This window comes from Varroa destructor, unplaced genomic scaffold, assembly GCF_002443255.2.
Source record: "Varroa destructor unplaced genomic scaffold, Vdes_3.0 BEIS01000004.1, whole genome shotgun sequence".
Classification (NCBI taxonomy): Eukaryota; Metazoa; Arthropoda; class Arachnida; order Mesostigmata; family Varroidae; genus Varroa; species Varroa destructor.
Window position 1 is genome coordinate 6,700,825 of NW_019211457.1, and position 23,023 is coordinate 6,723,847.

General features: G+C 41.0%; 1 protein-coding gene and 1 long non-coding RNA gene across 5 annotated transcripts in view; one reads left to right on the top strand and one right to left on the bottom strand.

Annotated features, from left to right (window-relative positions):
- LOC147755781 (uncharacterized) overlaps window positions 1-19,872 on the bottom strand; it is a 42,082-nt gene extending 22,210 nt beyond the window's left edge. For both annotated transcript variants that reach the window (XR_015326914.1, XR_015326913.1), the window contains exon 1: window positions 19,575-19,872. This is a non-coding gene — a long non-coding RNA (uncharacterized LOC147755781). The remainder of the gene's footprint in view (window positions 1-19,574) is intronic.
- The window catches only part of LOC111249932 (uncharacterized), a 390,414-nt gene that overhangs the window by 71,533 nt on the left and 295,858 nt on the right, over window positions 1-23,023 (top strand). For all 3 annotated transcript variants that reach the window (XM_086987780.1, XM_086987779.1, XM_022804407.2), the window contains 2 exons: window positions 154-192; window positions 354-560. In XM_086987780.1, the coding sequence (XP_086843906.1) occupies window positions 461-560 (100 nt within the window). In that variant the 5' untranslated portion in view covers window positions 154-192; window positions 354-460. The remainder of the gene's footprint in view (window positions 1-153; window positions 193-353; window positions 561-23,023) is intronic.

Consider the following 23,023-nt stretch of genomic DNA (forward strand, 5'->3'; position numbering starts at 1 on the left):
GTCATAAACACGGGTCCTCCTATTTACATAATATATGGTAAATTTACGCACTCCGGTATAGAGGCGTAGTATAGAAATATAGGCAATATATTATCGTCCACCACGTATTCTATCCACATTTAAAAATGTCAATGTGTTTTTATCAATTTGCAGGTATTGTTTCGCCCCTCTGTGGTGAATGTTCAACAAAAAGTAAGTTCTGGTGGTGACGGTGTTCTGGTTTAACTTCATTGATGAGTTCATTGAAGCCGAAGTTAGAAAACAGCATTACAGAACGTTTATTTGCCCCACGGATACAGTTTCGATGTTCAAAGGCAAAAATATGTAATACATCGAGGCCTGCTGTCGAGCAGTTTCAGATATCCGCGCACGTTGGCTGGGTCAGATTGACTTAAAAAGGCCTTGATCGATAGCTCCACCGTTGGCCACCGTTGACGCGCATCGGCCAGCGGCCAGCGATATGAGTTCAGCGTCGCAGAAAGACCTGAAGCATGCTGTCAAGACCGAAGACATCCAGGCGATCAAGCGTATTTTAACAAAGAGGACGCCTATAAAACAAAGTGAGTGTCCTATCGACTGACTAAACATGCAGTATAACTCGATATCTCAAGCCATTTCAAAGTTTGAAAAGCTTAAGCTAGAAACAGAACCATTAAACAAATCAGACTAACTACAAAGTAATTATCTGCTTTTACGGAAGTAATTATTTCAGATGCCCAGGCATATGTAAACGCTTGTACCTTGTAGGCTAAATTTTATCTGTAATAGTAAATTCTTATTTTGTATTCGTATTGGCTTTGTCGTGCATTCTCTATTCGGCAATAACGCAGATATGGATTATTTACTAAGACACACATGAGCATACAAATCCTACTATATTTCATGGTCAGCAGTATACATAGAGGGTGAGGCCAAAGGTTACTGACAGTTTGGAAAAAGGTCACTTGACAATTGGAGAGACCCTACTATAGAAATATGCTTAATGAGCCGCTCTTGCCGATGTAAAATACCGATTGTTTAACTGTTAAAAGACTGCTATCCTATACTGTATAATAAAATATTGAGTATCGAGAAATGCCATATAGGCACTAACATAAATTACAATATTAGTTAAGCAAGAGTCCAGAGAAAATATTTCATATGCTATTATATCAGATCGACAAGCGATATCTTGGGTTTGATTTTTAGTTGTTTAAGCCAGATGGCTCATTTAAAGGCAATATATCAGCAAAGCAAATGCACGCTAAGAGTAGGAAGATCTGACTTTGATCAAATAACTCCAGTCGTTGACTAACTTTTCTGACAATCAGCCATTATCTGCCATACGTTACATACATACATAGGAAACGTTGTGATTTGACAGTATTTTTCTGCCAGGTAAGGGTTTTCTCCTTGGCAGGCCCTTGTCAAAGAATGTTAGCTACCAGTTTTTGGCTCCTGGGACTATTAAAACGAAGACCGTGAGTCTTTTACCAGATAGCTTTGAGGAAAGGAATGAAGAGTATGCAGCAAAAAGAACAATGTGAGAAGGAGCGATGCTACTGTCCCCAACACGGTATTTCAAAAAGCTTTATCCTTCTACCTCCTAAAAATGGTTTGGTTCCAGAAAAAAAAACTTGTTGCGATCATCCGTATAAGATACTTTCTAGGGAATACCTGTCATAGCATCAAAGCCCCGGCTAAGTTGAGGTGAAGGCATTCGGGATTAGTAGAGGCTGGAAAGCATAATTGTGCCTATTAAGAGGAATGGATGAGCCTTTGAGCCTCTGGTACGCGTATATCGTTGATAGGACCTGGATAGAAATCCATGAGTTCGTCGACAGAGAGAACATGGAACCTGTTTCTTTGCCGAGTGAATATTATTGTTTTTCTAACATGTATTGCGAATTGGGATCATCTCACTGTAGCTCTGGTATGCTACTAAGAGAAACGAGAAAAATGAGAATAATTTAGGAGCACGATCCCAATCCGGACCTCTTATTACACGTGTGAAGGTACGAAAAGCTATATTCTGTACCCCGTATCATATATACAGTCATATACTGTTCTAACCGATGTATACACTTTTTTCATAGAGGTGATTTTTAATTCAAGTCAATTCAGACTGTCATATAAGTGTACACTTTTCCGTTCTGCACGGTACTAAATCACTACACAAAGGAATAAAGAGTTCCTTTACCTTTTTGGTATCAACAAACAGCGATGATCAGACAATAAAAACCTGAATTAGTTTAACCTTGACTAGATAAAATACAGTTATTAATGCTACTTACTTATTGCAGAACGTTTAACCTAATCGAATCTTAAGCAGAGGCCTTGATACTTTCTGCGACTTTAATTAGGTATTTTGTTAACGATTCTATCGAATTGTTTCACGGCTTGAGCACTTTGGCTTACAATTGAACCCGGTTAACTTAGAAACTCATGAATCATCGACGTCATATCGGTAAGATGCCGACCGCGTGATGCGCCGTGAGTCCCAGACCCTGTTCTCTCAATGTCATTTGCGCTAAGTGAGGTGCAAAGGTGTCTCGTGAGAATGAAATAAAATAAATACATATATTACGCCACACAATCAAAATAGTCGCTTAATCGCGTTGCAGCCTTACTCGACCCAATTTTCCTTGTACACTTGGAAACGCTCTAATAAGAGCGTTACGTCTTTTTACCAATTTTATCGTAGCGACACGAAGCGACGACCTTTCGTTTCCGCCGACACTTGCCAATTTCGGACGGGATGTATTAAGGCTGAAGTGAACTTAATTGTAAGCTGTTTTGCTCCTGCTGTCTTTAATAGGAACCGTGCCGACGGCACCCGTCATTCCGCGTACTACAATATTTCTGTGTATATCTGTTTCAAAAAGCTCCTCGTCTATCGGCATTCGCTTAAAACTTGGAAAGCTAAAGACTACAACCCTGAACACGGTATATACGAACTTTCCCCAATCGTTAGTATATACAAACTACTCGAATCACTTAAAACGTTCAGAAACAGCCTATGTTCGCATGACCCATACGTACTGTCGCAAAGTATTAAACTAACAGATTTCTTATGGCACTATGACCTGAGTAACTGTGATCTCATGCAGATATAATAGTTCTATTTACTGCGAGTCAGGAGGTTAGCGTTCTGACGTATTGGCTACTGGCCATGGATAATACAGAAATTTGCATTCTCTTTTAATCATCGCTGCTTGTACGAAACTGCTTATTTAGTAAAATAAAAAAAAAAAAAAAAAAAAACCTACCGAATTGAGCGGTGTTATACAGCTAATTATGCGACTAGCCGGGGAAAATTAAAGAGAACCTGTTTATGCAAGTGGCGCCTTGAGGCCACTAAGCACAAACTTTGTGTGTACATACTGTGATGATGCTTGTTTGGCTGTAAGCACACAGGGACACAGATAGATTATAAGACGTCTTATACCTATTGTTATTATGATATTTAGGTGTTATAAAGATTTACATATATATGTTTATGTTTTAGAGTAAATTGATTTCGTTCGACCATGCAGGTCAACATACCCTATCGGCTTATTCAAACAGATAGCTTTAGCGGACAGAACGTCGTCATCGTACACAACACAACAATTTAGAATCGAGCTATATACTTGGACTTTGGCAGCTGCCGTTTCTAGAATCAAGAATCACGCTTTCGCAAAACTTGTGCCTTTACTGTACCCAAAATCTAGCGGCCTAACCCATATTAGAAACCCACATATTATCTGTTGGCCGACTCTATCTATCTAATCATTCCATATCTATTATCTAGCACGAAGCGTCTAGACAGTTTTTCCTTTTTAGTGTACTACCAAAAAGACAGCAATGGAGCCCAACATAAGGTATCCATTTTCGGATTCGGGTATCCCCGGAGATTCCTGCTTTCCAACTTTCCTGCTTCTGCAGTTCTAATTGCCTCAGTGGCGGGACGATAATGATGCCGGACCTACAGCCGTGAAACTGCAGGTTTGATTTATAGTTGAAATGCACTAATTAAACTCGACACTTTAGCTGGCAGTATACTTAACAGGATCAGTCTAAGCATGATTACGCTCCCTATTGGAAATATCCTCGCCGTGGCATAAAAAGCAAGTGTAGGTCCCAGATAATGTTCATAGGTTTGACCCTAGGCCTATGCATTAATGGACTTCGGTTATTTTGATATACGCTTGATTTTTTAGCTTCAGTACTCTAGCTTTTATCTAATGAGCAGCAATTGAAAAACGATAGTTCAGTGGTTAGGACAATTTCAGCATTTGGAGAGAGCCTACTCTTTACCTGGTCTTAGTGCCCGCACTTTTTAGGAAAACATTATTTATGCCAGACGTTCGCATATATATGTACTAGTATAGACTCGCAGGCTTCACGCCGCATCTATATTGCTGTTGTGTATTTTATTAATTTATGTTGATTTTTTCAAAATTGTCAGTATAAATTTAGGATTTCATTTAGTTGATATGTCACCCACTCTAGCCTATATTATAGCATACATTAGCAGTTATCCTGTTGTAGTTAGCATCCCCCATTTACCCCGTGGTCCACTTGCAATTGTTTTTTCTAATTCGCGTTACACCTGACTGAGCGACGTATCATTCGATTGCAGCTCTTAGGATTCAGCAGCATTAGTGATGATTTTCAAAAAAGTGGTAGGTTTAGGCGCGATTGACCAGGCCAATTGAAACAGCTCATCTGTTTACCGATCGTAAGTACAAGTTGACTATGCAGCACAATGTCGATACAGGACAGCTGGCCTGAAAGAAGCAGCGGAATCGCGAAGGTTGGCTAGCCGGCGTTATCATCGGCTAGCTGTGCTCGTACGAATTGAGTGCAATGGATTAACATTAAGCTATGCAAAAAAAAAAATTATTGATTTTTTAGGTTTAAAATAATTGTCGGATCGGTTCCATGTCCTACAGACGGGGCATCTGAAGTGACCCGAGGAAAATCACCGTTCACCCTAAGGGGTGGTTCAAGTTAGACAAACTAACTTCCTTAGATTTCCAGTAGTACAGATAAATATCAAAGTACACATTTTCTTAAATTCTGTCAAAGGAAAACGTCACAGACAGCCCTCGTCATTGTTTGATATTTCTGTGATCTTCTTTCCAGATATTCTATTCTATATTAGGAATCAAAACATGCCTGAGGTGATTACAACCTCGACTTTGGCTGACCGCGAAATACTCGGGCTTTTCCACGAGAAAAATGATCGCAGCGGTCAAAGTCTGACGTCGAAAACACCCCAATTCACAGGGCTTGCCACGCCGATGTCGTCCGCAGTTCCTGAATTAGCAGCCACAGTGCTTCCAGAGATAGCAACGCCGTTGGTTTAATGAAATCGTCGCGCAGATGCTTTCATTTGCGTAATTTCTACACACCATGCCATGCCCGTTTTCCTAATACTCGCCGCAGTGAATAAATCGGACTACAACTCTTAAATCAGTCGAAAAATTAACACTGGTAGCTAAGAAAGTTTCTCAGAAGGTCTATTCTTATGGAAAATATGTTCTTTTCTAATTCTAATCCAATGACATAGGTGCTCTCGATTGTGTAGCGTATGGCAGATTGACACGTGCACGATATTTGTTCGAACACCTAAACGTGCATTTTCTCGAACTCAATAGTACCGTAGCGTTTTATTTATTTGTCCAAATGCGCTATCTTATTGGCAACAAATGGGTCGGGTTAATGGGGTCACCGTTTCGTGGGTCAGTCGTAAGGACATTTTTAATCATTTTTTTTATTGCCTTGGAGAACGATAGCAGCAAGATTAAAGAGCGTTTGAAGTTACTTAATTCTATGTAAACATAAGTGTTTTTTGTTTAGCATCTACATGAGATAAAATCCGTGTTGGATATAATAGAAACAGGTTAAATGTGGGACGCGAGTCTCACTTAAAACTTGCTATCCGAACTTGATTGCCCGTCCGTCAGGCTTTCCATCAAAATATATATGTATATATAAAATCACGTAATAACCAGTGCTTTCATCTAAGAAATGAGGTTATGTTGTTCGTGGTTCTAAAATACCGCTTTTGTCATTATAATGCGTAGACATTTGATTGCACGCGCAGCTTTAAACGCCAGCGCTATAGCTGAGCGTCGCTCTAAGCTCCGCGTGTTCCGGAGAGATTTTGTCGCTGTCTTTGATCTTCCGCTGCATTCCTGTTGAAACGGAGGCCTAACGGCCTACGGTGCTCATAGAACTTAACTGTTGCGAAGGAATGTGAGCTCTTGTATGCAAGTAAGAATCAGGGAAAAATGTTAGGCACTGAGGCGGGAAGTGGAACCCCCAAAAAGCGAGCGTTTTGCGCTGAAACAGTAGTTTTCCATGCGAGGAAGGTTTTTTTCATATAGCTAGCTGCCGGCTGGACCGCAGGCTCCCTGCTAAGTCCTTCTTGGTACCCCACACCGCACACACATCCAAATCCTGCATACATTACTCTCACAGATGCCCCTTAGGTAGCTTTCTTACGCCCTGGCAACCGAACAGGCCAACGGTTCACTCTCGGATCGCCATAGACGCTATTCACATCCTACAACCCGTGCGGTTACACTCCCAAAATACATTAGGCGGAACTCCGGCCGTGCTTGTGGAACTTACCCCTTGACCTCCTTCATCCTTGAGGTCTTTACTACTTACACGCGCGCACATACACACAGATAGTATTGGCACGCTGGATACCACATGAAGAGAGTCAGGGCCTGGACAGGCCACGTATGCATATGCAGACAACAATTCTCGCTCCTTCTACGTCGTTTGCCACTCACTGTCACTATCCAGTCTGCAACACTGAACAATGCCCTAAGGCTGCGTCGACGTAGACCACATAACTCCCCCTGACCACCCCTCCCTTACAATGCCCCATTCCCTTATCACTCCATCAAAGTTATCCAAACGCGCGGTTGGTTGGCCACCCACGGGCTGCAGCCGCTGAGTTGGTTTGTGCTACGAACCCGTTTCCCAGAAATCCCCTACGTCGGTCGAAATAGCGAGAACAAAGACCTTTGTATCTGCCTGCGGTACTGTGGGGTAGTAAGTGCCGCAACGGTAGTGTTGATGAGCAAGCATCATGGTACGTGGCCGGCCGAATTGTTTTTCGGCTGTCCGTTCATGCACCAGACCCAAGATCCTTTTTGGCTATGTTTTCGTTTTCTAGGTAGAGCTAAACCATGCTATAGTTGACATTCAAAGTTGTTACGTCGCCCCAGTCTCCATTGACATTTCGGTTGCTGCCACCATCACTCTGATCTGTTTAGTCGTTGTGTCTCCCTTCTGGCCGCATAGAAAATGCGTGTCAGCACGCAAGCAACCCAGGCGAAAAAATAGCAACAAATGAAGTCGCCCTCCCTCAGCGTTATTACCTTTGACCCCTCGTTTATCTTTACCGTTTGTCAATATATCCGTATCTGTTTTAACTTTTCCTAAGTTCGTTGCAGTCGCACGTCGGCTCGTCTTTCGGCATCTTCACTAAACGCTACTTTACTCGTTCTAGGTCGCCTTGTTGCCTTTGGTCTTTCTTATTGCCAACCGCTGGGTTCCATAAGGCCCCTTACGCATATAAACACTATACTACAATGCTGTAAGGTTCTACTCGCTTAGCCCGTTTGGATGGTCAAAATGAGCCGTCCATTTAATATAACTGGTGTACATTTACCCCCCCCCACGCGATTACCGGTTCTATGCCCGACTTGCTTTATCCTCCTCTTTCAATGCCCCATGAGGAGTTTCTAGCAGACGCCCTCATAAGAGGTGCGTAAGAGAAGGCCCCTCAGCTCCAACTGTCCTCATCAACACCTAAAGCCGTCAGAAGTTTCGGCCTCACGCTTACTGGTTCTTTCATTCTATCCAACAACAACAACTGAAGGCAAACTCACATGCCCGCGTGGCCGATGCATCCCTCAAATATATGCCCCTATGTGAATCCATGTATCTGTTGCTGTACGCCGGCCGCCCTCCATCTCTTCCAGTTTAGTCCATTTGGCTACACCAATTTACCACTATCTCCATCATCACATTTTTCCCTCTTCTCTCAGCTACGGTTCCAGCGATGGGGCGTAGGCACATCTGTCCCTCCCACTCACTTTCCTCTTTATTGAAGAACGCCGATGGCTACGAGGGTGGCTTCGGCAACCAACGACGTAGGCAGTAGAGACACGTCAACTCTCGACAGATCTTGGCAGAGGCCCTAATCGACTAAATCCTAGAACCGTTGGTTAACAAAGCAGTAATGGAAGATCTTAACGAAGAAGCTGATCTGCTCTCTACGCGAACGGCGTGCATGGATTTCGCGGCTGCTAGCGCTTCTATGGAACCTGCTGAAAGGTCAATCGCTGATGATGGTGCAGATGTCGACCCTAGAGGTGTCGGCGGTGTCTAAGCTATCTATTCTAGCGATATGATCTAGTGACGAAAGTATTTCCTTTGAGAAACAAGGAAAAACAGTGAGACACTAAGATAAATCATGAGATTCAATGGTAAGCATGACTAGCTTTGTATCCCGTAAAGAGTAACGAAAGCCAATTTAGTTTGGCAATTGTCACTATTTATGCGCTGCGTCATTGTTTACTGCAGCCTGTTTTGTTACATTTATAGTGCATTTCTGAGTATTATTTAACGCGCGCGACCCTACGTTGATATGGCAACGTGAGGAACTCACTTGGCCTTTGCCGTTGTAGTAGAAGATCGCTGAGAGCCTTATAAAAAAAAAACCTTTATAGTTGTCTACTACAATAGTATGAACAAAACGACAGAGCTAACTGCCGGAACACAAACGTAGTAACTATAATAACAAAATATTGCTATCCAGCTGAAGGCCCGTCATGAAACGAGCGCTTGAAACCCCTGTGTGCAATTGCTTTAAGATTTATCAGGATAATAGGAGCTCCGTGTGAGTAGCCTGCATGAATTAAACAGTCGAATCCTGTTCCAACGCGTCAAGCTTCTCAGGGAATCTTATTTCTGTAATTAACACACATGTACGAACTACTTTTAAACTATTAAACCATTCGCATTACTGGCATCTGCAACTCCTAGTTAACCAAAACGATTTCTTTTATGAAAGCAAACGAATTCTCAATAAATTTATCCTAGAGAAAGACCCATCACTGTCCATCATCATAATGTATCGTTTTCGTTTACGTACGTTCTATGTCACTTTGCAAACTTTTCGTTAACTTTGCATTTATTTCACAGTAGCTAGCTGCTTCTCTCTCACATATAGAAAGATGATGCAGAGCTAAAATTTTGTGTGTGTACGCCCACATCTGCCTACTTTCAGCCAGACACGTATGAGAGTAACTGGAAAGCTCGTGCCGTTGTCGCCCGTGTTAGTTGTGTACTCTGTCTGAGTGTTAGGGGTTTTGCGTCCATTACCAGCGTTAGGCGTTCGACTGGCTTCCGGCGCGAAACGAAGTGTGTCTACGGCCGGTTTTGAGACCAGTCCATCACATGTCCCCCCAAGTTTATCGGACAAATACGTTATATGCTAAGCCATCACGGGTACCCTGTAGCTTATGGAAGCTTGATCGACGTAAGAGCAAATGGACCTTGTTAACCTGTTTCGACTATGTCGAAACAAAGAAAAATTCGATAACAAAGGCGGTTGGGCGCCATGTTGCACAAAAAAGTTGCAATTCGTTCTTTTTCTTTACTAGATCCATAGTAACGGAGAAATAAAAAAAGGGATTTGCTTGGTAAGAGTCCCTATTTCGTACACCATTTTTTATTTCATTATAAGGAATAAGCGGCAACCATTTGGAGAGAAACAGCTCAAAATAAGTAATAAACATTAATCTTGTTCAGTATTGTTATAGTCCATACATACCCATATGCGAATTTAACAAAAAAACAGCCTCTCTCGCTCGCCGATGAGCGTCAGTATTTAGTTAAGAAAAGAAGATTTTTTAATTCTGGCAAATCGCCGTCACTTGATAAAGCATCTAGTTCGCACTGAAACCTTTAATTAGGCCGTGGCATGCGATTCAAGCCAATGAGATTCCGGAAATGGAATATCGACAAAGAGTGAACTCAAGAAGATTGGAAATTTGAAATTGCCCGCCACGCAGAGAATAGAATAAAAACGAAAGCAAACACCAACTATAATTTTTAGCGAAGTGAGCCCGTTCTGCTTACGGCCATTGTTATATATGTACATGTATATATGTGTATAAAAGAGATGTCTATCGAGGAGATAGACGTAAATAGGACACGTAAACTTTTCTGCGAAAAGGAACATAGGTACATTCAATTTCCTGCCGTAATTCATCCATCGCTTCTGATTTAGATAAAGGAAAACAATACCAAATTGCACGTTTTTTCTAATTAGGTTTAGTTTACAACCTAGCAGATAACTCTACTACAATACCAAGTCAATTTATGCTAAACCTTTTCGTTATCCAAAGTCCTCTAAGTGCTCAATTATATTATAGAGTTAGCCCACCAAAGTTATTCAATTTGATCCCTCGTCAATCTAACTCACTCCAGACCCGCTTGTTCCATTCATTCAATATGGATCTCACCTGACGCCCATTGGTAACATTTGACACGGCAATCAACCACGCCGGACGAGCGCGTAGCCACGCTGGTGCGTAGCCAGATGTAGTAGTGGGTGTTCACGGCCTTTTGGCCTGTCCATAATATAAGTTTCGCTTCAGGTCATGGGACACCCAACATAATCTGATCCGACCAGGCCACTCATTTTCAGCCGGTTCGCTTCGGGACTCCAGGCGTAACGAATAGTTCTACACACGCAAACGTTCCGTCGTCGTATGCCCCTCTGCGTGTTGGTCATGGTGCTAGCAGCGATATTAACCAGTCGTCTATGTTTCTCGTTTCTCTCTGAACCGTGTACCTCACAGCCTATAGGTCGTATTGGTCCATTTCCGGGCCCGGACTCCCCCTTACCTTACAAATCCCCCTTACCTTACGAATACGAACCCCGTTTGAACTGAGCGGAGAAAGGGGAATGAGAGTCGGTTACCTATCAGCAAGTATGAAAGCTCCTGGTAGCGCTGACCATCGGCGGCGCTGGACAGCTGAATTGGATAACATTGACGTGAGCCGCTGGGGGCCTGAAGCCACTGAACCACCCACTCATAATACTCACGAATCGCGCCAATATACTGTAAAACGGTAGTGGGCCTCCTAACGAAGTTCGCTCGATTTACTGAGACCTGAAGCAGGTACAACGAACCACATTCACAGGATCTGCAGCTGCCTATTATATCTATTCTATAGACACTGAGTCTGGACCCTGACTTATTAATATGTGTACAATTTAATGTGTGTTGTGCAGGACGTAGGACGAAATGATACAATATATGTGATGCCAAGAAGTGAATGTAAAAGTAGTTGGTGATATAGTGGTTAATAGAGACGTACACTTTTGCGTGTAAGGTTAAATATAGTAAGATTTGATATAATTAATTTTATAATAAGCTAGCAGTAATACGTATCAAGTACGTGTATAGACTTGAACCGGTGTCCGGTATCGTTGTGGTACCGCTAAAGAATGCTCCGATCAAGCTGTCTGACTAGGTCATCTTTATTTACGTTTGGTGAACGTCTGATGAATTGTGTTGACACTATTGTAATGCGAGGACAACCGCGCAATAATCCCGATTTTTTTCTGTAAACTCAAAAAAAATTGAGTTGGCGTAATAATTGGCGAAGTATTTATGTCGCATAGTGCATTTTTCTGAACCTGGAACATTTATAATTAATCCAATAAATTAGTTGGCCAAAGCTTCAAGTAAGGGAAAAATTAACCAGACCCCAACATTTCAGCGCACCGTTAAATTTACCATATTACTATTGTACCATATGCCTTTTAATGGTCTGTGCAATCGTTATTTGGGTTTAGTAAATTATCTGCTGACAACCAACATTCACATTTTGGTAAAACACGTACCCACACATCTATATTACCTTATCTTTGGTAGACTACCCCCAGACAAAGCAGTTCTATTACGCTATCAAATGCAATAGTAACAAATATACGTGATACGAATACTCGTGCGCTTCGTCAGTGGAAACAACTGTACAATTCAACTAGGACTTCAGACGTACCAGAGTGCTTCTGTCTGTTTTTACGGCCCCTTACCGTTTTTTTCGTATATCGAGGTGCGGTATTATTTGTGTACGTTTTTCTACGGATCGCTGTCGATGAGATGCCGGTGTAGGAACAGCCTTAACCGGTACTACGGTGTGCAATACTTTTACGAATATATATATACATACGCACACTAGAAACGAATCTCAAGCGTGCGTGCACAGATGTACGGCTAGCTGCCTTCAAGGCTGTTTACGTAAGTTCCATAGGCGTAGCGCAGCTCTAGTCGATACTTTTACCACTCTGTATGAGTATATTGTATATGTACATAAATATTTAATTGTGTGTGAGATAAAACTCAGACGTAAAAAGGCTGGCGAAGAAGAAAGGTTTTATTTGTACCGCCAAAGCTAGCTGCGAAGGTAGGCTGCACTAAAGATAACACGATAATAACCCGAGATCAAAGAACATAACAAGGGGCCAACTGGTGCAAATTGAGGGGCTGCTATGGCAGAAACAAAAGTACTCTCGAATTAGAAACTCGCGAAACCGTTGCTCTTCCGTTAGGCGTTTCGGCAAGTAGTCATCAACCTGCAGTGGTCTTATATAGGCATTACGTATGGTACAAAAACAGAAATTGTGACATCCAGAAAGCAGCGCTGACGCTTGCTGCGACGCGTTGCATACGGTCACGAACAACCTTGAAGACATACGTAAGCCATATAACAGAATGAAAATGGCAGCAAGCGATTTCAGTGCGGCGATGCCAGTGGAAACTCCCGTGTTGGTAACGGTCACCACGACAGTCACGTTCGTGGAAGACAACGAAGATAAGCAGCAGCAGCCTTCCTCGTGCAGTGACGAAACGGTCATACTGAGCCGTTCTGCCAGGAGGGCCGAGTGACGCGTTTTCATGCTGTTGCAAGATTATGTATCATGTATTTCTGTGCGGTTTATCACGCTGACTGACCGTGTCAACAGAGTAATGGTACTGTTCATTGCAATTCTGGAATTATTCATTGCTATATATATATATATATATATATATATATCGAAATGTGCTTTTTTATCATTCAATTAAAATTTGACAGAACGCTTAAAAAATACCCACCTTTTAAAATTTGGCCGAGAAAAATATACTAATGTGAATCGTGCAACATTTCTTAACTGTGTACACCTAAAAAAATTCGGAATGAGTCATCAAATCAATGCTCCCTTGCGGGAAAGAAAGATGGGTTAACCCATGTAGTCCTACCCTTCTCTATGTACATGTATATTCTCCAAAAAAATTAAGTAAAAGCGCTAGCTAGGTTCTCTTTAGCATCCTATATAACTTTAAATGGATAATAATGAAGCAACATGATCAGTGTGTTTCTGTACTTCAGCTTCGCCTGTCACAACGCTAGATTTTCAAAGCAAGAAAGCTTACTTAGAAGTCATTACATTGAGTTATATTGCATGACCAGTCTAGGGACTACATAAGGGGCATACGTGGAGCTACATGGGCCACCGCGGGTCGAGCATATATGAGACCGGATGCCCTCGATCCAAATTTTTCGCAAAGAAGTTAAAGGATCAATGGCTGCAGAACATAATTCAGTCTAGTAGCGATACGTATATGTATATACATGTCAACGAAAGCATCGTATCTACCCGCGCGCTGTGTCACGTGTGATCATTTTTTTGTGGAAAACTCTGACCACTTTATTGGCATAACGCTTCCGATACAGAGACAAATATTGTCGATAATTCAAAATTTACCGGTTATAATGATTTATATGAGAATCACACGTAAAGCACGATAGTCACACAGGTGTTGACGCGGCAATCAAGCTGGCTTTGAACGACGAACAGTTATAAGGGTGTTGAATATTTTTCGTCTCTGAAAGCGAATTGAGAGACACAAAATACAAGCTTGCAAAATTTGGCCAAGAGTAACAACAGGTATATAGCACTATGACTGCTTTCTAGTATCATACAAGTACGTAGGAATTACTGCTTATTTTGGCTACGAGTGGACCCGAGGTAAACAACATCGTTGATGCTTATCAATATGGCGTCCAGCTGCTCTAGCCAGTTTCACGTTCGATGATATCCTGCCCATGCCACCGCTTCGCTAATCCTTTACATTTATTTTAATTACTATTGATAACAATACGTTGTACGAAAGGAGTACAATCTTTTCGCTCGGATAGTTGTATACTTTAGGTGTCGCATGAGCCTTTGACACGGTTTTTGGCAACGTAAATGACCAATTGTAACCAAAAAGAAAACAATGTATATTAGAATATTTTCCGGGCACCGTCTTTAAATTTAACAGGAACACTTTTAGTATTATTATTTATAACCTAAATAAGCAAAAAGAAACGCATTACGAAGAACGTTAAAGACATATCGAGCTATGAATAAAAAGCTAACTTGTCGTTAATAAAAAATAAAGTTAAAACACTTAATTTGACATTTATTAATTAATAACATTTATTGTGGAATGTTGTGGAAAGGTTGCGTGCCAATTCCGAGACATACCCTTAACACGAAAGCCATTATTACTCTATTTTTCTACTGCTGTTCAATAAATGCTTCGAATTTTACGTCTGGTACTGCTTCAATTAACGATTGCTTCGGACGCCTGGCTACTATTAGCATGAGACACACCGTGTGTCTGTACGCCTAGTTCCGAACCTAGTTCCTTGCCTCACGAACTGTCTTTGAGGTTACAAGGCAAAACATATTACGAGTGCACAATCACGAGAACGCTATTCCCATTGAAGTTAACACAACACCCCGAGCCCAGCCACAAACGCAACCTAAATTTAGCAATGCAACGACCTTAAAAATAATTAATTAACGTTAATTTTTATTCTAAATAATTTATAATATGAAAATGTAGATTTTCTCTGATCCAGCTAACTTTTGATCTCTTCGCGCGGAAGCAGTTGGTTCGCAGCTTGCAGTAAAATGGTTTCCACCCAGCAGGAGTTTCGGCTGAAAACCTAGTCCAACAGGGGCTACTGATTTAAACCCTGCCAACGACGCATATAATAGAGAAAGAATGATAAATAAATAAAAAAGAAAACAACAAGAGCGCATGGCAATAGGTACAGCCCACGAAGCTAATGACCAATTGCCTGCCGGTTAATTCCGCGACTTATTATAACCCACCCCCTTTATCTATATCTGGAACCTTCTCCCTTTTTCTGTCCCATCTGTCGCTGGGTGTGGCGGGGAGATCTCAACAGCCTTGGAAATAAATCCAAAAGAAACGACCTTATCTTTATATATATTTCTATCTAATTGTTATTAGCATTGAGTCTAAATTTCTACGGTTAAAAGGAATCTTGCGGTTCGTAGCAAGACTATATAAGTGTTTTGTGCCTTGATTCACTCACTATTTGGCTATGAACCTCAAGGAATTATCTATTCCTGCGCTGAATATCAATCTCCTCGATGTGGCGGTCATCCCGAACTTGACATTTGACCAGAACTAATCCTACGCTTGTCTGTACACAGCAAAAATTACATCCTATTGCCATTGCCATTGAGAGGTTGCTAAACGGTTTGCTGAATGTCTCTGGGTGAAAACCTCTGATGAGGTCCGAAGTGCCCATGAAAGGCAGTTTATTGGGTGGCGTTGCCCTCAGGGTGGAACCGATCAGTGTGTACTGGTCTAGCTATCGTAACAATGGTTGGTGGTAGAAATGCAACGTCCGGTAGCGGAATATCTGACGAATATGGTAAACCGAGTGTTGAAATACCAGCAGCTTATAGAAGCCGGTAGAAGAAGGTAGAAGCCGTTAAAGCAGGCCAGCCGATGTATACTAATTCAGCCGGGCGTAGTGTAATCTCGATTACCTTGTGTCGTACTACCACTTAGGCCATCGTGAGTGTCCTAGTCGGACAAGCCATTTATGACTGGCCCGTTTCAGCTAAGTCCCATTAAATATGTAACCGAGTGTGTGCTCTACTTCGAGCCAAATTCCATATATATATATATATACATACATTAAGTAACTTCTATTAGAAACAGCAGATATGTATGATTTGATCTCGGGAAACCGTTAAAAGTTTTAAAAGCCGTACTTTCTTTATGTTGCAAAATGATCCACAAGATAGATATGATTATCCAGAGGAAATTACCAATGAACGCTTAAAGGTTCCAATATACAAAAATGGAATACGGTTCTGTGTTTTATCATATTGATTGTACAGATAATGGTATAATATTTTTACAAGAATTGGTTTCTCATTAATTATATTTATTGACTCAAGTTTGCTATAATATATACACTAAAAATATAATTACAGTAGTATTCAAGTGTATCTAGGTTACCTCTAAATAAGATCTATCCCCAGGTTGGTTAATATTTTTGCTCGCCGTTTTGAGCCCATGACGAATCATTACGCTTAAACGTTGCTTATTAGAGAGCTTCACTCGTATATTGAGTAAGCTCGCAGTCTCTTTTGTCGAGACTAGGAACTAGATAAATAAATACAGGAGATAAATAAATACAGGTTAGTTGAGCATGCTTAGTACTCTTTTCCTTTTTAGATGTTGGCTATCTTGCAATGACTTCCTAAACATGTAAATCATAGTCTATTGACAAACCAGTCAGGACTAGCGCCTATATGACGAAGCCTGCGTCTTCTATAGAAATAATCTCGTTGAATAGCAAACTGGATACTCGTTAGACAAAATACGCAAAAAGTATATATAACGGGTTCGTTACACAGTGGGGGGTATAGGAGATACGTTAATTGATTGGCAGCAGTACCACTATTATACCAAAATGACCAAGACTTTATAAAATCTTATAGGAAATTCATAATTGCATATAGTGGTAAACCACCTGGATGCCGTAATGTCAACAACTACGTACTATCGAACCTGCGCTCAAAATGCTTATAATTACTGTTAGCTTATTGCATGGTATTTTTTTGTGGAAATGTTTATTCGACTCAGTTTCTGGCGGCCAGACCTCGCTGTTCGAGCCAGGACGTAAAACAATGCCCCAATTTTAGATAAACCAGGTGACTCTTGGCTGTTTATAGCTATATATATGACAGTACTGCTCGAGTTCTCTAGAGACAAAAAAAGTATTTTCTGTTAAGCTTTGTTAAATATCTAACTTTATCATATAAAATTACTAGTGACCCGTATAGCCTCACTTGTAGCCCACATTACCCATCCACTAATATACTATTTTCAATTCAAAGTAAACAATTTTTTTAGATTGAACGTAAATCTACTGCATTCCGATGGATAGTTTTCTGCCAGCACCATAATCAGCACCGTAGAGCGTCTGTGGTTTTTTGGCCATGTGATTTTTGCATCTCTTCATTGAAAGTAAATTAACAGCGTTAAGGAACTTCTGCAGAGAACAAAATAGATGGTAGTCTAATGGTGCAACATCTAGACTATGTCGCAAATGCATGAACATTTTCTGTCCAAATTCCCTTAATTTTTTCCCCGGCAAGCTGAATGTACATACAGTCTGATGTCAGGATGAAAGGCAAGAACTTTTCTATCCAGTAGTACCGATCGATTCTTTTTTTAAATGGCTTGTTGTCATTTTGTTAATCATTAATAGTAGACGTCGGAATTAATTGTTCTGGTAAGTAACTGTTTGAATATAACTTTTTGCACGTTCTCAAGAAATGCTGTCTCTAGGGTACGGTTTGTCTTAAGACCTTCTACATGGATTCATTTATCTGATTCCCTTGCCAATGGTGCTTTTCTGAATTATTCGGTCGTTGAAGCCTCAATTGTGTCGACCTAGGACATGACCGACTTTATGCTATAGAGCCTGTATGTTGGTCCTAGTCTCGTATAAGCTTATATTGTTTTCTCGTATATATTTAGGGCTTTAGAAGTGCTCTGCTAGAGTTGAAGCATACATTTTTGATAAAGCCCCCACCTCGCATTTAAACGTCTGACTAGTGTGAGATTAGCTGCTCAATGGGATATAAGTCTTACTTGAAAGGTGTTTTTTTTACGAAAGTGCATTTTAGACGTCATTTCTATTTCATTTTTATTTCTCTAAGCACACCGCTACCTTGCGTCAACCCACACCCTTGTCAACTCATCATTTTGTACCTACGTTCGGCACAGATCAAAGTTTTCATCGGTTCATATTGCACATTTTTTGAGCCGCATGTGTAATCGTATCACTCCGATATGAGGCACAAACCCTCACAACCTCTATTCGTTTGCGATGGACATTTCCTGTTATGGTGATTTTTCCGTTGATAGACTCGCTCCACCATTTATTTTAGGACTGACCAAGCTGCCAAGTCAGGCTCTATCCCGTCGTTTCTAAAAGTCCTTCCGGGCTCTCTCACTGGCCCATTGTATGGGCATCTGTCTTTACGCATGCGCGTTCACCGCCCTCGCAAGATTTGTCGACAGCCAACATCCTTGGTAAGAAAAAGGCGCCAAGATTGGTTTACACTTAAGCTCAACCCAGTTGGTACGTATTCTAACTTACACAGCGATTGTTGGGCTAAACTTGCGACTTACAGACTGGGTGCCAGGCGATTTTGCTTCTTCGCCGCTAAGAACAGTTGCACGCCGCGGGAGCATCTAAAATCCAGCTCAAGAATATTTGCCAGATCAGTAAGCTGCAGTGGCTCGGTAAATATCCCGTAGGTAGTGCATATTTGACAATTGAGCCACAGAAAGCTGGACGTTCCAGAAACAAAAATCCCAAAGACAACACTGACTAATGCAATAGGACGCGCTAATCTCAACCTTCTGGCTTGACCCTAGATAATGATGACTTAGTGGCTGGATTTCACTGCCTTGTCTTCAAAAGGTCTCACGTCTCCGTGTCAGGCCTCGACATCCATCTCTCCCAACGCGGTTTCATGAATACCCCTTTATATGCGCGCTTTCGATGATATCAGTGGGTGATCAATGAAAAGGGGCAATGCTTGCTGAAGTAGGTAATAGGATGCCTAGTTCACGAAAGAATCGAACGAACGGACATAGTCTTCGCTGTGATGCAGCCCTAAAAACTGTTGGTCGAAAGTGGGTGCTTATCACTTTCAATAGCCCATTCCCATGTTGTGTAGACCCAATGGCTTTTCTAAGTATCCATCCATTTATAATACTACTACTAAAAGCCTCACTCCACAAATTTGTCCGATCCGAAATGACCCCTTAGAGGGAACGGATTGCACTGATTCATTTTTGTTTTGTGTAGCTAAAGTTCTCCCCTGGGAAGGTCAGCGCGAGAGATAAAGCTAATTGGGCAAATACTTTTGCCTCTAGGGAACAAAGTTTGTTTCTCTATCTAGAGCTTGATGTTAATTTGGTCGTAAATCAACAACTTAGTTCTTGTTCTCCCCGTTTAAAAATAAGGCTATATAAAAATAAGAAATAGTAAGGCGTTCACCAACATCAACTTTGCTGATTTGATAGACAATGTGCTACTTGAACAAGTGCCTAACATGCTAAACATTTCTCAAAGTGTATTGCGGAAGAAAACTAATAGCTTCTGTGACCATTAAGGCTAAGACTTACCGATTGGGCGTACCATTGGGCATGCCCAAAAGGATCAAGATCCAAAGGGACACCGAAACAGCATAGGAAGCAGGTGAATAGTGCAGACCAGATCGTGGGAAACATTATACTTCTAAGCTGACTGACATAGCAGATCAAGCAGGCGATCGGCGTCACACTGCTGCTTGAGCAAAGGTAGGGAACGACGGAACTAGAAATGTCGCCATGTGATGCGTTCTACAATGGAACTTCACTAAGGACCCACTTACTCATCAACCCACACGCAGCTGCGTTGGCTTATATATGTATGACCTGTAACTGGAGGGACTGAAACTGAAACCACGATGCTCAACGGCGTTTACTTTACATTAATAATAGCAAATACTCTTTCTTCAACCTGACTGAGTAAGAAAGAAGTTATAGAACAAAATCTAAAGCAAAGTAAATTGTTCTTGGCCGGGATAATGGAAGATCAAGCAGATCTATTTCATGCATAACAACGAAAAAGACCCCAAAACAAATTCGGAGTTATTTGACGTAACCCTTACTGTAAATATGATCAGTCTTTTTGGTTCGATAGTGTAGTACAATATATCTAATAGCTAAATAGGCGCGAGGTCGACCTAGCATACTGATAGCATAGGCTTACATGAAGATCACTGGTTCCGCGGTAACAATGGAACGTAACAACGGTAGGGCAATATCGTAGATATGTATAAAACCTGGTATCCAATTATTCAATATGCAGGCAGATTACGAAAGGAAGTTAACACTAAAATAGTATTTCAAACGATCAGAATTCACTGTGCTTAGAAAACGTAATCTACGAGGATTCAGGACGACTTCTTGTGAGGTCATAGAAACAGATTGGCCTTATCTGTGTTGATGCGTTGTAACTTTGTTGCCTACGTGAAAAATAACTAAAGTAAAAGTAAGTGTTTAATTTAGAAATAGTTATGAACCTTTCTTTCCGCTTTCTAAAAAAATATGTTTCCTTTAAGGGAGTTCAGTTAAGGAAATCTGCTAGCATAAGGAACGTTACGCCTGTATTGCTTCGATCTAAGGGTTGTTGTTTTTGATAATGAGACGAGTACGCGGTCACCGCTTCCGAACAGGTGTATCAACTTGCTGTTCTGTAACAGTAGATATTAATTGTATATTAAAAATATTATTGGAAAATTTAACTGTAGAAAAGTACACCTAACTTACTTAAAACATGTCATTGAAACAGAAAGTTCAAACTATGTCCAATGTTGACGCCATTACGTGCGTCGTCGGATCCACTATCGTATGATCTGTTGCCACGACGTCTCCGTTCGAACTGCTTTGGAATTCAACTACCGAACATACAGCTCTCATAAGCTGCTCACCATCGGCAACATTCGATATGACTGATCTCATCATTGTGGTGTATACCAATCGACTAGATCGACACCCTTTTGCAATAGCAAAAAGGTATCCCACCGAAAAATTATATAATACGTAGAAAATCTAAACAATCTTATCAACATCAGAGTACAGCGTAACTTCGTTCAGGTCTTAAAGTCTTGCTTAAAACACTTTAAAAGCCTTTTGATATGTTTCGTTTGATTTGAGTTTTTCATTGTCATTTTTGATTCCTCACAGGAAGAGGCCTGTTAGGCGGCCTGTGACCACTATATCCGTCCTTTAGTGTGTCTAGCAATTTGGCCAGTGTGTATGGTAGTTAACAGCTTCATCAAACACGATCATAAACGATAAAATTAGAAACTCCGCAATCAATGATTGAAGCAGTATCTACAGTTATCCAGGCCTAAAGCCACTTCTATAAAATAGTACACTATATGCTTTTGCTTTAGGTATAACCGCATTATAACATTAGATTCCATCGCTTGGCAAGCTATCCACATGCTTACGCAGCTAACAGGTCAGTTTACGTTGACAAGCCGCGTTCTTTGACTGGCGAGAGTAACAATCGCGCTTATTCCATTGGAGCATGTAATATCTTTGCGCGTCGGTCAATCAGGTCGACGGTTCGTAAAATTTCAGTCTGACTTCCGCAAATACTTTTGAATTTTAGTCTGATACTTGAGCCTATCTATCCTGAGTTGCATCTAATAAATTTATTCAAGAGGATTTTGGACTTTTCGTATACTTTCCGCTTCCTTAGGGATGAAATTGATTCTTGTGCCCCTTTTGTTAATCACTATTCTAAATAGAGAGGCTTCTTCCCGGCAAAATAGTCTGGCGCCCTGCTTGCTTTCAATACTTCTTGTCTCTAAGAGCTGAAGAAGGAAATTCAGGCGGCGGCCCTCGTCTCTGTCAGAATCCTAAGCAGCGATATTATTGAGATGCCAACGTAAAAAGGTAACGGACACTTTTAAAAGGGAAGTAGGGAGAAAATCACGTGCGTTCGAGGCTTTCTAATCTAACCCCTCGTGTCTCGGTCATTCCCTGGCGCAAAAACACACTGAATCTGATCTGAATTACGCAGAACTCGTTACTGCTATATAGACTTAATATTTCACAGGTGCCAATACTAGATTACATTACTGTCAAGCGGGTGAATACTACGAAAGAACTGGGCAGTTCGTGCTCTGGTGATGCTTTCCAGTTGCATTGTGGTGACACGCCATTGTTTCACCGATCGCCCCATAGACTTATCGTTTTTAAGAAAAGCTGCAGGCAATCGTTGCCAATACGCGTTGAATACAGAACTTCGAATGACTAATTATATAGAAAATAAAAACATTCGAATAGTAAATATAACTAGCCTTGGCTAGTTATTTATACGTACATTTACCTCCAAGCACAACGAGGATGAACGTTTCTAACTCGAGACAGGCAAATAATTCCTCAGGTCTAGAAGAACTCAACGAGCTACAAGAACATAAGAGGCGAGGGTGGGCTTCTTTATGACCTAATTGTAAGTACTACAAAAAAGAGTTTCAGCGCCTACAATCGGGCTACTAGTTCAAGAACAATATACCACACAACAGTTGCGGTCTTCTATAATGGTATGAATTGTTTACAAATGGGCAGCTTATCTAAATCATTCGAGAATCTATTGCTGTATACAGGTAAAGTTGAAGAATTAGTTTAAACACTGCTTTATTATAAAAATATTAGTTTAAAAGCAGTTTTAAACAACTATTATTTAGGGTCATTCAATTATAACCGTATTATATATCTGTCTATAATGTTTGGCTTATAACGAACGTTTGCCCGAGTGACCTGTTTGTCTTATATGATAATGCTATAATTTTGCTTTTGCCCCAGTTGCCTCGATTATTCAAACCACTACTGCCGATACACAAATCTGACATTGTCATTATCATCTAATTAACAATTATAGCTAGAGGCTCAGTTAAAACTCTGTTAGGTGTCGTACGAGGTCAGGCCAATGTTTTTACGATAGCGGGCCTAACGCGCTAGCTCGTTAGGCTCGGTCTAGCAGTCGGAAGACTGTCGAAATTATAATCTTAACGCTA